Below are 14929 nucleotides of genomic sequence, written 5' to 3' on the forward strand. Positions count from 1 at the left end.
AGCCACACTGGCCTGGGAAAGCGAAGCTGATCACAATTTTCTAAGCTTCAGTAAAACAGCAGATGTATTTGAGTATATTTTTCTTACCTATGTTGATAAAATCAGATCGGTACTGGCAAGTCATCCCAAAACCGAAGTCTCTCCAAAATCCTGTTTCTTTTTTAATAATCTGCATGGGAGAAAAGTAATGTTTATATGGGAGCGGAAATGCTTTCAGCATGAACAGCAGAGAAACAAGTCACTGAACATGGTCAGAAATAGGAGCAACTGCCCATTTATTATACATCATGTAATGTTTTTGTTGATCCTAAAACATCTACCAGCTTTTGTAGATATTTCATAGCATGTTTTTGCCAGGAAAAACAGCCATGTCATTAGCTGTCATGGATAAACCCCCCTGATTAAGAATGATCAGGTTTCACTCCACTGCTGCTTTTGTAGCCCAAGTGGACAAATATCCCACCGCTCTCTGAAGTTTGCTTCTTTGGAGGTAAATCATCCTCCAAAATCATTAATTTTTTTCACGATTCAAATCTGATATAAGAAACATATTGGTAAGTCAGGAAGCCAGACTGCAGTAGAGCAGATGGTGACATCTGGATTGCGGACTGCAAGAGCTCTGGAAGAACACAGATGTTCTAATCTGACTGCAAAAATGACAAGTTTTTGATTACCTTAACTTTGACAAAAATTTGGAAAGTGGTAAGAATAATTTTCATTACAGAACTGTTGTAATCCAGCTAAAACTGGAGTCCAAAAACATTAGGTGGTGAATATATAACCTATAAAAGCCTTTGTCAGAATGAATGCGTGGTCTACATTGTCGAGGTGCACTGTGAAAATAAAGTGTATTATAGAAAGAAAATCAGAGCCATGAGAGGCCACACATATCATTTTCAAAAGCAAATATAAACATATACATCACCACGGTCATAGTTCATGTGTGTGAGTGACCTAATCCCATATGGTGAGACATCCAAGAATATCAAGAGACTGGACAGGTATTTAAATCCCTTAAAGATGTCAGCTATACTTCATGCTCTTGAAGGGGTGATTACAAACCTACCCTTAAGCAGCTATTTTTGAAAATTTTGGCTTCACTTGCAATAATGTTAGAGGAGGTGATGAGGCAGGATTTCCATTTCTGGATTTACAAATCCAAGCATTTCCTTTACCAAAAAATCCTCTTCCAAAACAGTCTCTCTTGGTTTCTCATTCATGCCTCTCTCTTTTTGTTCCTTGTCATTTTAGCAATCATTTTTTTAATTATCATTATTTTTATTTTACTGCTCCTGTCGCTCTTTTTCTTTTCTCATTTCTTCTCTCCTCGAAAAATCCAAGCTACTGCAGAAGCCAATTAGAAGGAAACAAGATTGTATCTGTCAGGTCTGCACCATGACAAGGAATCTCCGTAACGATGCCCTTACAGCAAGCTACTCTTTTGCATTAGCATTATTATTTCCCATTAGTGCAAGTGGCTGCTTCACAAATCAATTTCTTTCAAACATTTCTGAAGGATTTTTTTTTCTCAGCAGCCCAAATACTGGGATAGAGATCTAACTGTCTTGTCTTAATGGCAGGGACCTGGCCTCATGCCCAGCAACTAATATGGACTGAAAATATTAAAATCTACATAAAAATGAGATTGGCAGTACTTCTTGAAATCAAGAAGCCTTCCTGAAATAAGCATCACATTTTAAGATTCAAATATTAGCTATAAATATTTGCACAGTCCTGACAACGCAGTTTGTGGAATGTATGCTAGTTTGTGAGCTAAGCAGTATTTCCTTTCTGAGCACAGTACTTGCAGGCCTGAGGACCTCTGATGGGACCTCATCAGACAGAGGAGCTAATGCAAATTCTATGGTATTGCCAGAACAGGTTTCCCTCTGAGACAAAACCAATGAAAAGAATTTTCCAGACACTGCAGTAACACAAAAAAAAAATTTAAGTGTGATGGCTTAAAAACAATTACATGAATGAGAAAGTATTTTTTAATCCCTGGGTGCTACACAGTCTCGATCTTTAACAACTTTTTCCCTACATCAGTAGTCTAGAGCGTGCTATATTTTAGAAGAAAGAAAAGATTGTCTGGCTACCTGTTGTGTAACACAATGAGCAGTAGCCCCCCTCCTCCCCAAAAAACATCAAACCTTTAAAAATATTTGGGGTCTAGTTTTCAAACTCATACTTCATTTTTCTAGATGGATTGCATGAGGTGGCTGTAGCAATGCCAGAAGATTGGACTCAGCCCCCTAGTGACTTTTTTTTTCAGTTGTGACTGCTGCTGGGCTCTCAACAGCCCCAAACTCTTGACTACAGTGACAGTGTCCAGTCTGGGACACGACGAGCCCTGACTGATGCAGTGCCTGGCAAGCACCAGCTTTTGATCATGCAAGGAAAGGAAATATTCAGTGCAAAGAGGAAATGAAAGCAACATCAGGGACTTTCATCCTAAAAAAAAAAAAAAAGCATGCCATGGAGGAGTTGTTTGTTAATTAGAAAATCCCTTCTGACAGAGAAGCAGAGTTTAAATTCTCAGGTTCTATGTATAAAATCTCCAACAAGGGTTAAAATAATTGGTACCGATATATTTCCCTAGGAAACAACTGCAGAACTCACAATGAGGTGACTGTTACAGTTAATTTTGTCTACATGGTACATGTCTTGTGCACCTCACTGTGCACAAAGAATAGGGAAATGCTACCCAATAGCACACGCACTTTTTAAAAAATGAAAGCTTTGTCCAAATAAAAACAGGCATTCGGAAGAACATATACTTACTAGCTGCTGTTCTAAAGATGGGATGGAATCCTGGTGGCCATAAATTATACTGGGGTTATACTGGCTGAAGAGAACAGGATAAAACACTTTCTTTCCTGGAAATGACAGTAAGTTATTTTTTAAAAAGCTGCATAAAACACAATTCATGCTCCTCCAGGATGCTTTCCATGCTGGACCAAAACCAGACATAGTGATACAAATTTTCAACCGAGCCTATGTTCTTTGCATGAGAATGAGAGGATAAAATCAACACAAGGATCCGGTTCCAGAAAGCAGAGATACTGAAGGCAAGGAATTCACTCACAGTGGGTGCAGGGGTGTTGTAACCTTTCAAAAGCCAAGAAGCAATGGAATTTTTATATGTGTCTTAATTAGTTCTCTAAGTTTCAAGAATGATTTACAGCAGCTTCATTACCAATTCAAATGTTAGAATACTCTGGTGAGGCTGTTATGCAATAGCTAAAAACCTGCTGAAAGGCTCTGTACTTAATGAGCAGCAGTACCTGGCTGTGTGTTCAATCTACAAGAGTTCAGGAATTCAGCTGTGAAGTATATGTCCACGTCGCAAAAAAAGAGAACAACGTTACTTCCTTTCCAGACTCGAGCTCCGATGTCTAATCCTTTGCCCCTGGAAAATTCTTCATTCAGCTGGATGAAGGTGAAGTTCTTGAAGTTGGCTGATCTAGGAGAAAGAAAACAGTCAGCAACTTACATTCTCCTTCCAGCTCTTAATACGAGTGGGGGTGGGAACCCAATATGAAAAAACTTACCTAGAAATCTACAGTATCGGGGTTTTCAGAGCAGTTTAGGGGAAGAGATGACCTCTTGAAGTCTTGAGGAGATTTCCACTATGTCTACATCCAGAGTTTGACTCCCTTATTACTACGCTAGTATTCCTGTCAGAGACTTTCCTTGGGCAGATCTCACAAAAATCCCAACAAGGCTTAGACAGACAAAAAATATTGCCAGCAGGCAGATATAAAATACCTGTGGTCATATTACTGTGTCTATATAAGGATCTTCTTCCAGCGTGGAAATTATAACTAAGGGCTACAAAAGATCTAGCCAAGACCTTTTGGTTAGATGGCCAAAACCTCCTAGGTCCCGTGTGCTCTACTGAAATTGTCTGCACCTGACTCTGGGAGTCAGACTTCAGGCCTAACAGTTAAAGAGACATCTTCAAAAGCAGTAAGAAAGTTTGCGCCTGAGCACTGTTACCAGTTTGAAAGAAAAGCTGCACAGAGGTAAATTCAGTAAAATCTGCTTTGTGGCCATAGAGACCAGTACCATGAAACTGCAAATCTGGGACTGTCAGGATAATGCTGCTTTTATCTGATAGAAGCAAAAGAATGTTTTCTCCAATGCAGTCAAGGACGTTTTGGTGCAGCTACAAATTTGGGCAGCTAATTAGCCTCCAATTCATGGTACGAGTGCTGTGTTTGAACAGTACATCAGCAATTCAGATACTTACTTGGAGGTATTTTCAAGTATAGATTTGACTTCATTCATTTGTTCTTTTCCGAAGTAAACTACAGTGAGGTGAATTCTCCCATCCTGCTGAATGCCCATTTCCCTAGAAAACAGAGACAGATTTACGACTTGTCCTGCAAGTTAGCTTTCTTCAGCAACCAGCATCAGCTGAAGGCAGAGTAAGGTGGATCTTGGAAGGCATTCCTGAGGGCATGACTCACTGACGAGGGTCTCTGTACTGACAAAAGGGCTCACTGCCTGTCAGAAGGGACCTCGGACTATATTTGAGGCACATTTATCATCCACTCTCTCAGTGGCATTTGCTATAATAATAGGACAATGCTCAAACAGCCCATTCAGGCACAAGAACGATCAGGCAGGCATTGAATGTAGCACTTCAGAGAATATGAAAAGAACGAGAAGAGGGTTTTTAACAAGCTATATGACCTCTACCTCTTAACCTTGTTTTTATAACAGATATTTCCAAGTTCAGAGTTTTGGCATTTTGTTAAGGAACATTTCCTAAAATCTAATAAAAACTGGAGATCAAACCAACAGCCTAAGGATACAACCAATCTGACCTAGCAATAGACATCATGCCTCACTTGCACAATGTTTAGTCAGCAAGATTTCTCCTATCATCAGCAGAGAGATCAGCATGACCAGAGGGTGATTTTTCCCATCCCAAAAAAGCATTTATCAGATGGCTAATTTAGACAAGGAGCCTATTTATAGATGGCTGTAATTAGCAAAACAAATCCCATTGCAAGAGTCAGTATCTGTTGCTAAGACAGTCTTTTCTGGGCAGCTATGTAAAACTATATCTCAATTAAGTTTTCCCTCCAAACAGCACATCTATGCTGAAAAAGAAAAGGAGTTTAAAACTAACTATCATGAATTTCAAATACATTTCCTTTCTGCCTCTTATTGCCTTAATCTCTTTCTCAAACAGGGCCTGGCAAAGTGTCTGGGAGCACTAAATTCCTTTTTTTCCACTTGCAGTGTTCCTCTGCTACTAACGGCACGATATCCTTACAAGTGCCACATAATAGTGTGTGCCCCAGCAAACCAGATTTAGACACATAAGCCAGGTACATGCAAATCAGAAACCCTGATGACTGAAATACAATTGCTTTTACTGCTAAACAGTGCATTAAGATGCCTTTCAGTCTCTGTAATCTCAAAAATGATTTCTTAATGGCACAGTGAGATGTTATGTAAAGTAGCATAACTTTTACCGAGGGAGGCCTTGATAATTCCTGAAATTGTATCTTACTTTGCAAGTAAGATAAGCAAGATAAAGCAGAGGCAGTGCTGGAACGGAGACCCACCTGAAATTCTGCATGAATTGCCGAAATTTGCTAGCTCTCTTGGCCAGGGGCACAATGACATTAATAAGTGTGTCAGCCATATTGAGATTTTCATTTTTGACTTTCATTACAGGACCAAACGGCCGAAATAGAACAATCTTCTTGAACTGATGTTTCGTGTCTCCTTTGAAAGTCAGCTCATACAACGTGCCTTTGTCTTTTTCTGTGCGGTAGATCCCTGCGTGAAGACAAAAGAGAAGTTTTTGAATTAAAGACGGGCTCTGGGGTATGGGAGGGAAAGGATGCAGTCTTAATGTGCTACACCTGAGCTGAAAAAGCAGCAGAGGCACGAGACATTTACTATTAAATCAGTATGCAATTTGCTGTCGTTTGGAGGAGGCGGTCACTCTGGCAGCAACACAGCCTGGGCTGCAGGACTCATTTGGTATTCTGACGAGCACGCTCCTAGCCTTGGCTGAGTTACAAACCCCCGAAGGTTACCATTTGCTCACACACAGTATAACCCAGCAGACATACTGTCCTTAGCTTTCAGACTGATCCAACGGCACGCTGCAGGCATGTAGCCTCCACCCCAGCACACGGCATGCATGGTAATGGTGATGCAGATATTGCGAAAGGCAACCTGCCTCTCCGCAGCATGAGCAACTAAGCCATCTCTCAGAAAAACAATTTCCTGATCAACACATTAATTTCCTCATTTCTGGGAGGTGCTCTGCACCTTCTGCTCAAAGAAACTCCAGACGTGGCAAAGCTGCTTCATCAGAGCTGGTGCTAAGGTAAGGGAAGTCCACAGACATGTTTCTGGACAGGATTTCCTGTACTAGGTGGTCCGTACTTTTGGATGTGTTTATTTCCTATATAGAATGAGCTTTTAACACATTCCATGGGTGAAATTAGTCCCACGCTGACAGCTGGCATGAACTGTAAAAGTAACGGTCACGTCCTACTGAAATACTATTCTGATACTGACTTGCGGAAAATGGACTCCATAGTCAGTAAGATTGTAAAGTAGGTATGTTTATTCAGAGCTGGGCAACACGGGGGATAGTCCCACCAAAATCGTGCGCACCTGATGTGGCAATTTGCCTTGGTTATATGCAGCAAAGACTTACATATGCATGAAGTTTCACAATGTGCCTATACATATTCATAACCTATCCCCGCTTCATATTAAAAATAGTTCCAAGAAGTCATTTCCATAAGCTCCTCCCATCTGTGCTTGCACAGTGTTTCCTGGTGGTGGTCATCGGGGGTCGTGGGGATGAAGGTTGCTGACTCCTCGTCAACGCTAGTTGACCTCTTGTCTTTGCACAGACTCAGTTGCTCCTCGGCTCTTGTCCATCCGCAGGACCAGTTTCTGCCAGTTTCTTAAGATAGGCTCACACTCTTATGAAGAGACTGACCTTGGTAAGGGGCCCAAGGCTTCTTGCTTTAGTTAATTTGCACAATGCACAACAGTTAGCAAAGACACTAAGTAGCATCCTAGTTTAATGCTGTCAGCGCTCTATCTCTGCTTGATAAGATTCTCCTAACTCCCTCTCTCAATACTTTAAACACAATGTAGTTGGCAAAGAGGCTAGAGATTTTATCTGATCAACATGACACTTCAGGGCCTGCAGTGCATACAGCTTTTTCTTAGATCCACTAAGTTTAAGAAGGAAAAATGAAATGCTAGCTCTAAGTAGTTACACCTGCAGTAAAAATACTCACAGCTTCATCAGTGGAATAGTGTAATAGCATTGCTTTCCATCTCTTCAGGAATTCAAGAGTCAAGGAAAACATACCTGGAAGAAAATGCCTCAGCTTGATTTTTTTTTTCCTTCTCACCTGGTTATGAAGAACAGCTTAACCAAAACAATAGCTTTTTTTTTTCTTTCATCTTAGTTATTCCTTGATGTATAACATTCCTGTGCATCTGACCTGTAGATCATTGGCTCTGCAAAAATTTCTTGTGGCAGTCAAGGTCAAAGTCTCCTCTGAATGGCCAAGTGACACAAGCTCTTCATCTTGCATTGTAGGTCTCACATTGGTGTGCCCAGACCATTCAACAGATTCATGAGGTGTGGTTTTATCTAGCGTGAGTTCTGCGGACTGCCCCATCTTCACTACCATTGTCTAAGTGTTTATTCTTAAGTGAGGACTTCAGCTGGTTAGTATTATATGCAGAAAAATTATCTGTTATTCCCGTTGTGTTTTTCTTTTAAAAGAAGCTTATTCAAGAAATGCTCCATTCCTCAAGCATAGCAGACGAATGCAATGAAATAGCAGATCCATCATTATTTTGCTGCCAATCTTGTAAAACTGTGCCCTTGATTCCCCCTAGCTTTTTCTATACAGTCTGCCCAAGGTACAGACCATAAACTACATCTGTTACTGAACTTGAACCTGCACTAGAGATCATCTGAATGCTGACCAAACAGTCTGTGCATTTCCTCCTCCTGGTGGTCAGAGAATGGAAACTGGGGCTTTCAATTCAGCTCTCTCACTTATTCTGACAGAAAGCTTGCTGCCAATCTGAGTGTATGGCTGGGTGCACTCATTTACAGTTTTTGAACACAGGTCTTGCCAAGGAAGTTTGTGTTGTGGCAGGGTAACATAGCCTTTTGACTAAAAGCTATTAAGCTAAACAAACAAACAAAAAAATAAATTAAATTTGCATTTTCTCCAGAGAGAAATGGATAGGAATGTTTTACGTTTGACATAGTGAATTAATATTTGTCATAACAGCAAAGATCCAAATTAAGTTATCCAACTTAATATCTACCAGGCAACATCTAAAACTCTTTTCTACATCCTCTCTTATTCCAGCCAAGAAACAATAACCCCATAAGCACCTCTTCCCCAGAGATATATACTGTATTAGAGGAATGAGGTGAGCTTTGCCAAATAAACAAGAGGCAGCTTAAAGCAGACTGCATGTGGCGACCCAAGGCTCCCCTCCTAGTACTATACAAACATCAGCAGGGGCTTCTTCCAACACCTCAGTTCTGTTCTGGCTGAAGATTTCTAGTACAGCTGAAGAGAAGCAACCTAGGTGAAGGCAAGGCTTCTTTGTGCAAGGTGATAATCCAGGAATTTATAATCCTAACATTTTATCTTAAAGAGAACTGTATGCGAGTTTAATGCATGTAATTAAACACAGCTATTCTCAGTTCACATTTACACCGCTTGTTTTCCTTTCTTACAGGATAAGCACCTAAACTGACAGAAAGTTATGCAGCTTTTTTAGAAACAGGGAACAAAGTGCTTTGCCCAAGGTCAGACAGCAAGCCCTGGAAATGAGCCTGAATGTCTTGAGTCACTGTGGGGACTCACCCAGCAAAACATCCTGCTTTTCACAAGATTTTTTTCCATTTCTGAAGGCACGGCTTCACTTATGCCATTGGGAATTTTTACATCACTCAAAGATGCAAACTGTCTCAAGTTTAAGAAATAAACTACAAGGAGGGGAAGAAAAAGGTTCCGAAAACAAAACAAAAAAAAAACCCTTTCCTGAAAAGGTTGTTCCTGAAAATAGAGTACCTTGGAAAGGCTAGATGTTCACTATGGGCAAAAGAAGGTTAATCAATCAATCACCTCTTGCTTCCATTACAGCAGCTGTGTTTCAGGATTTGTACTGCTCCTTTCAGAGGCAAGAAAAAAAGCCTGTGGAAACCCAATATAAAAAGGTAAGTGACCAGAAGCCCTGGGTCAGCAGAGACTAGCCCTAATATGAAGCAAAAGGACAAGTGAGAGCAAAAAAAGAGACTTGGGCTGAAAGACTGACTAAAGAGCAGTGAATGTAAAGTCTTTGGAACAGCAATTCCCAGGGCACTCTGAAGAAATGGAAATACCCAATCTCTACTCATCATGGCAGGCAAACAAGCTTCAGAGACCTATATGGAAGTGACAGCTAGCACACAGTCATGCAATCTTATCAAAATGCTGTTCAGTGAATGCCAATTTCAGCCTCAGTTCCACAGACCGTAGGTTTCATGGTCTTCTGCTGCCAATAGAAACAGTCCCTGGAATGGTGCTCACTGCTGATACTCTGCTGGATGCCGTAGGAACCACTTTTAGGACTTATCAGTATTCATTGTTCCCTTTATAATTCAATACTACAGTGGTCTTCCCTCTCCAGAGAGAGGGATACAGCATCATATCCTTCAGGGAAGAGCATCATCCTTTCTCCCTGTCTTCTTCCTGGGAGAAACTGCCTCAGGTAGCCCATCCCCAGTACCTAACAATTTGAGAAGGCGAAGCCACTCCTCTTCATTTGTCTCAGACCTCATTTAACATTCCAATCACTAGCCTGCCACACACTTCAGGTAGAAAACTTATGATGCAGCATATTTGACAGTGCTGTGACAGGGCATTTCTGAAGCAATGCACAGAGTTTTTTTATTGGAACTGTTCCTATCGTGAAAGAGTATCCTCCGACAGTGATTACATTCACTTTTTTAACACTGCTCAGGCTTTTCAGAGTCTTCAAATTATTACCTCCGTCTTTGAGAAAATGAATGACTTCCAAATCTATAACAGCTCTGCTGCAGTTACATAAATTAATGATCAGACCTGCTATTCTGCCCACTGAGCAACTGGCTTTCTACTGGAAACAGAACAATCCTTTGCCTGTTTAGGATCTTTTCCATGTTGTTTCTTAGTAACTCCTTGTGGCAGAAAACCTGTGAACGTGGTGTAGAAGTGGGAGGAACGAGGTGGCTGAGGGGAGGCTCAGAGCAGCTGAACAGCCCAAGTGCCTCTGTGAACAGAAAAGTGGAACAGAGCAGCAGCCAGACGGATGTGGTTCAGGCTCCAGGGAGAAGGTGTGGTTCTCTTGGTTTTGAATGAGAAAAAATGGAAAATTCCACCATGTGTCAGCTATTACTCCTGGAAGGAGAACTGTCTGAGAAGCCTAGCCAAATTTCACGTAACCGCAGATCTGCTGAGAAGGAGTTTAGCTCAGGTGTATGGTAGTAAGGTCACAGTCTAATTCCCACACACAAGTAGTTTTATCTATAAACTGCAGAGGATACACTTATTTTTAGGGATCACAGCCACAGAGACAAAATATTTCTCCTTAAATGTAAGAATTTGAAGAATACTGAAATACTCTGCAAAGAGTAAAGGTACAAAATGGAGAAAATAAAAAGAGATACAGACCCTAATGAAGTTTATTGCAGCACACCATCACTCTGCCTATTGGTACATGTTAGCAATGAACTAGCACTGAAAAAGTGATGGCAGGCACCAGGTGCGAGCCACAAGAATAAAGAAATCCACACAAGAGCCTCAAGCAAACATGGTTTACTTGCATCATTCGATATGCCAGTAATAGTCAGGATCAGCAGCACACTTGAGCAAAGAGGACTAAAGCAGGTGTCAAAGGCCTTGCTGAACTGGGTAGAAACAAAGAAGTCTCACATCAACAGCAGCAGTTCAGGTTTTGAATCCATCCCTGACCACGATTACCTGATTTTTGTGTCATCCCTCCACCTGCCCAACCTGAAGGCAAAAGCAGGAACCCCATCTTTAACATAAGGGATGCACGCAGCTCACGTGTGCTGTTGTTTCTGAAGCAGCTGGATGACAAAAAGAGGGTTAAGTGTTATTACTTCCAATGCAGAACTGGGTCACATCTCCCAGAAAGCTCCAGCTATGCGGGGCAGCTCTAGAAAATGGAAACAGCTGGCTCTGCTGGCTGGGTAACACCACTCATGGTTGCTGTGTTGCTCAACTGGTGCAAAGCAGCCAGAAGCTGCCACGAAATCCAGCCTGTTACTAACTTGTTACACAGGGGTTGTCTCCAAAGCAAGTTTTGAGTCCAACTGATACGTGAAATGCAGAATTGGAACCCCTCTCTCTTCTCCTCATGATATACAGCGCAATGGATTTGTTTTGTGCTTTGATCTGCAGTTTTTGCTGTTCTTGGAGAATGGAGGATGTGGGAAAGACTGCCAAGAGGTGACAAACTTCCAAAGCAACTCTGCAGGGAGATCTTCTGCCAAATCAGCTCTTTGTGTCCAGATTGAATGCGTGGATCCCTACATTTGCAAACAAATCAGTCTGCACAGCTGAGTAAGAATAAGGATTTGTTACCTTTCATTTACAGAGGCACCTGCCTTGCAGGGGAGGACACAAGGCAGGTTTCTTGAGCTCACACCGAGTTGCAGGTGAGGCTCCCTCCTTCTGAATTCACTCATTACTGAATGTGTAAGTCAACGAGGCAATTAGTGCATGAAAACAAACCACAGAGCCAGCACTGCAGAGCTGCAGCATGCATCCCTTCCACACGCCTGCCTGCACACCGGTTTCTGCCTTGTTCCTCAAGGACAGCACTGGTAAGCAGGCAAAGCCCCTGGGTTGTGTGTGCATAAAGGCAGGCTCTAAGAGAAAGGTAACTTCAGTGAAATATTGAGCAATATACAGCAAGAAATGTCTCCTCCTTTCTCCTCAGCCTCTCCCTGTGAAGCAACTGGTGCCAAACACTCATACGTGCTTGTTCAGATCCTCAGAGTATGACGACAGCTCCTATAATAAACAGTGGCAACATTTTGAAATGGTAAACTGAGCAAGCCGCAGGAAGCAGACTAGAAGCAAGTAGCCCCGTGCTGCACTCAACTGCTAACAGGCAGGAGAACTTGCCAGTTCTCCGCCCATGCCCTTGTCCCATCTCTGAGCAAGAAGAATTTGGCTGGCATGGAAGAAATGCTGGGACCAGAAGAGAGCCAGGACCTGCCTCAGCAGGGCCTCCAGTCTGACCAACTTGTGCCCAGGCTGTGGGAGGCACCTGCCCACCTGCAGGTGTGACCTGGCACGGCCTCAGGAATCTGCTTCTCTGCACACCACGGTCACCAGAGAAACACGCAGAGCAGCCGGGAACTGGCCACCGCACAACAGCAAGAGTTCGGTCATCACATGGAGGATGCATCTTGCTCTGTTCATTAAAGCTAGGTGAAGAGAACAATTAACAGCAAAATCGGTAGTAATGCGGGATAAGCACAGGGGCTTGTGTTCAGCACAAAGCAGCCATTCCATAAAAGGTGGGCGTCTTACCTACAAGCCCTCCGAGTCTGCAGCAAGATCATCTCAGGATCAGGAAGACAAGTTTCTCCTCCTCTGTCAAACTCAGCTAGCTCAGCTGTGGATTAAATCTCTCTCACAGACAACATTACTGAACAACAAACAGGGAACGTAACAGTTCCCGTGAAGTGAAACTAGGACGGCCATATTACAAGGCAAGATGTAAGCTTTCTTAGTCGCTAAGAAACAGTCGTGAGCCCTTGGAAACAAGATCTGTGAAATCTTGTCCTATACGTTTCTGCTGCACACATCCCTGTCCTTTTAACTCAGAGCTCAGACTTCACAGCTGCCGGAATACATCTGGTGCCTCTGGCTAGGAAAAAGCACCTGGCTGGAAACAAGTAGGCATTTCAGACAGAGGGACAGAAGGCAGGATGTAAAAACTGGTTGTTAGAAGTGGCACTTTAAAAATCCACGCTGACTGCCTCAGTATCGTATGTACGAGTGAAGACAAGTGTCTGTTTAACTCCTTGCAGAACTCAAAGGCTTCTGAGGCACGTGCAGGACTCCCCCCCTCTCAATTACTTCACCGCTGAATGGGTAAGCCACGTGTCACCTCATGTAAGAATCCAAGGGCTCAGTTTAGAATCCACCCCCAGTATGGGAGATTCCTTTTAAAGGTTGAGGTTTCCATAGCCTTTTGAGGCTACAGGTGGCATCAGCTGAGTTCCTGAGCTCCTCAGCTGCCGCCCTCAGAACCTGTCTCACCACGGCCCCGTTGCCTCGGGTGGAACTGTGCAGGTGGAGTGAGGGCAACACCAGAGTTTGGGTTTGAACTGGAAGTGCAAACTTTAACACTGGTGACAGAGGTGGGATTACAGCCTGTGATTTATTCCTTGCTTTGTCAGCTCTGAAGTGACCATGACAAGAGAACCCAAAGCACGCGTTGGTGGTCACTACGAGAGACTGACAGGCTCTGTTGTCCCCAAGTCCAGCTCCCCAGAAAAGCTGGCACTCTGCAGCTGTGCCCAAGGCAGCCTCACTGGCTCACAGCACTAACGTTGTCTCAGACACGTGTGCTGCCACACCGCACCCCCTCAGCAGCACCACGCACGTGGACTCCAACCCGCCGCCTGCCCACAAACCTTCAATGAAGTCTGAGGCTGTGTACACACGGCGCTTTGCGTTGCCGTCTCCCTCTGGATTGTTCAGACTCCCAACGGCTAACTCGATCACCTCCACCAGCTCATCTCGCTTATCCTTCCTCACGGGCTTCTCTTCTGGGTGGCGCGTCAGCCCCGTCTCCAGCTGGTACACCTTCTGCAGGGTAAAGCTCTCAAAGGGCACGGCCGCGTACTCCGTGGACAGCTTAACGCCGCTGTGCACCTCTGCTCTGTCTATTTGGGAACGGAGGAAAGCCAGCAGGTTAGCCTGGGCCTTCTCTGAGTTACCGGGGTCAAGCCGAACATCCAAGGGGTCTGGGAACTGGTCCTGCACGTTCTTAAGCTGTTCGCTCCTGCCCTGGAGCTCAGCCTTCAGCTGGGCAATTTGTTTCTTCAAGCTGACGATGTAATTGCGGTGCTGCTCTTCTCGCTCCTGCAGAATAGCTTCGTACCCCTCCTTCACAGTCGGACTGTGCACCCTGGGCAAGGCAAGCTGCTCGTTGTCACCCCTGGGCGTGCAAGCCAACATGTAAACGATAGACACGGAGCAACAGGCCACCACCAGCAGGCCTACGAGTCGGGGGAGAAATATAATAAACCCTCGCCGGAGCATCATTTCTCAAAAAGCAGAGTCTAAGCCTAGAGGTGCAACAGTTCTTACATCCATGCAGCGCCACAGAGGCCCCTGGATTTGGAGTACTCTTCCACAGATGCATGTATGGACAGGAACTGGCTTGTCAGCTCTCTTAAAATGGGTGCTCTGCCCGCATTTTGGGCTCTCTCTGGTGTTTACCTAGCAGGACCAGAAGACAAGCTGCAGAGCAGGCAGGACACCTCCTGATCCTCATGGTAACACCTGCACTGCTGCAATGTGCTCAGCTGGTGTCTGATGGAGCCTGAGGACCTGAAAGACAAATGACAAGGACAGTTGTTCAGGCACATTATAATTTGGTCAGTCAGTCTGCACTGTCAAGAGCATCCTATGAATTTACTGTCATTTCTGAACTGCTCTGGTGAATCTCAGAGCTGTGAGGTGCTTGTGCTAACATCCAGGAGGTGCTAAGACCTTTATGCACACAATCCTGCACGCACGTGCTTCATTTTAACACCATGACCAGGCCCATTGCCGATGAAAAATCTAATCCAGGCCTCAGAGTCTGTCATGCTTTAGGACTACCA

General features: G+C 43.6%; 1 protein-coding gene across 11 annotated transcripts in view; it reads right to left on the reverse strand.

The window, feature by feature from the left end:
- CSGALNACT1 (chondroitin sulfate N-acetylgalactosaminyltransferase 1) overlaps nt 1-14929 on the reverse strand; it is a 54031-nt gene that overhangs the window by 7110 nt on the left and 31992 nt on the right. For all 11 annotated transcript variants that reach the window (XM_080590416.1, XM_080590423.1, XM_080590420.1 and 8 more), the window contains 6 exons: nt 13733-14654; nt 5586-5802; nt 4256-4357; nt 3288-3466; nt 2785-2879; nt 88-169 (listed from right to left, as the gene is read on the reverse strand). In XM_080590416.1, coding sequence (XP_080446542.1) covers nt 88-169; nt 2785-2879; nt 3288-3466; nt 4256-4357; nt 5586-5802; nt 13733-14366 — 1309 coding nt within the window. In that variant the 5' untranslated portion in view covers nt 14367-14654. The remainder of the gene's footprint in view (nt 1-87; nt 170-2784; nt 2880-3287; nt 3467-4255; nt 4358-5585; nt 5803-13732; nt 14655-14929) is intronic.

Source organism: Anser brachyrhynchus (assembly GCF_964034855.1).
Source record: "Anser brachyrhynchus genome assembly, chromosome: 4".
In the NCBI taxonomy this organism is placed as follows: domain Eukaryota; kingdom Metazoa; phylum Chordata; class Aves; order Anseriformes; family Anatidae; genus Anser; species Anser brachyrhynchus.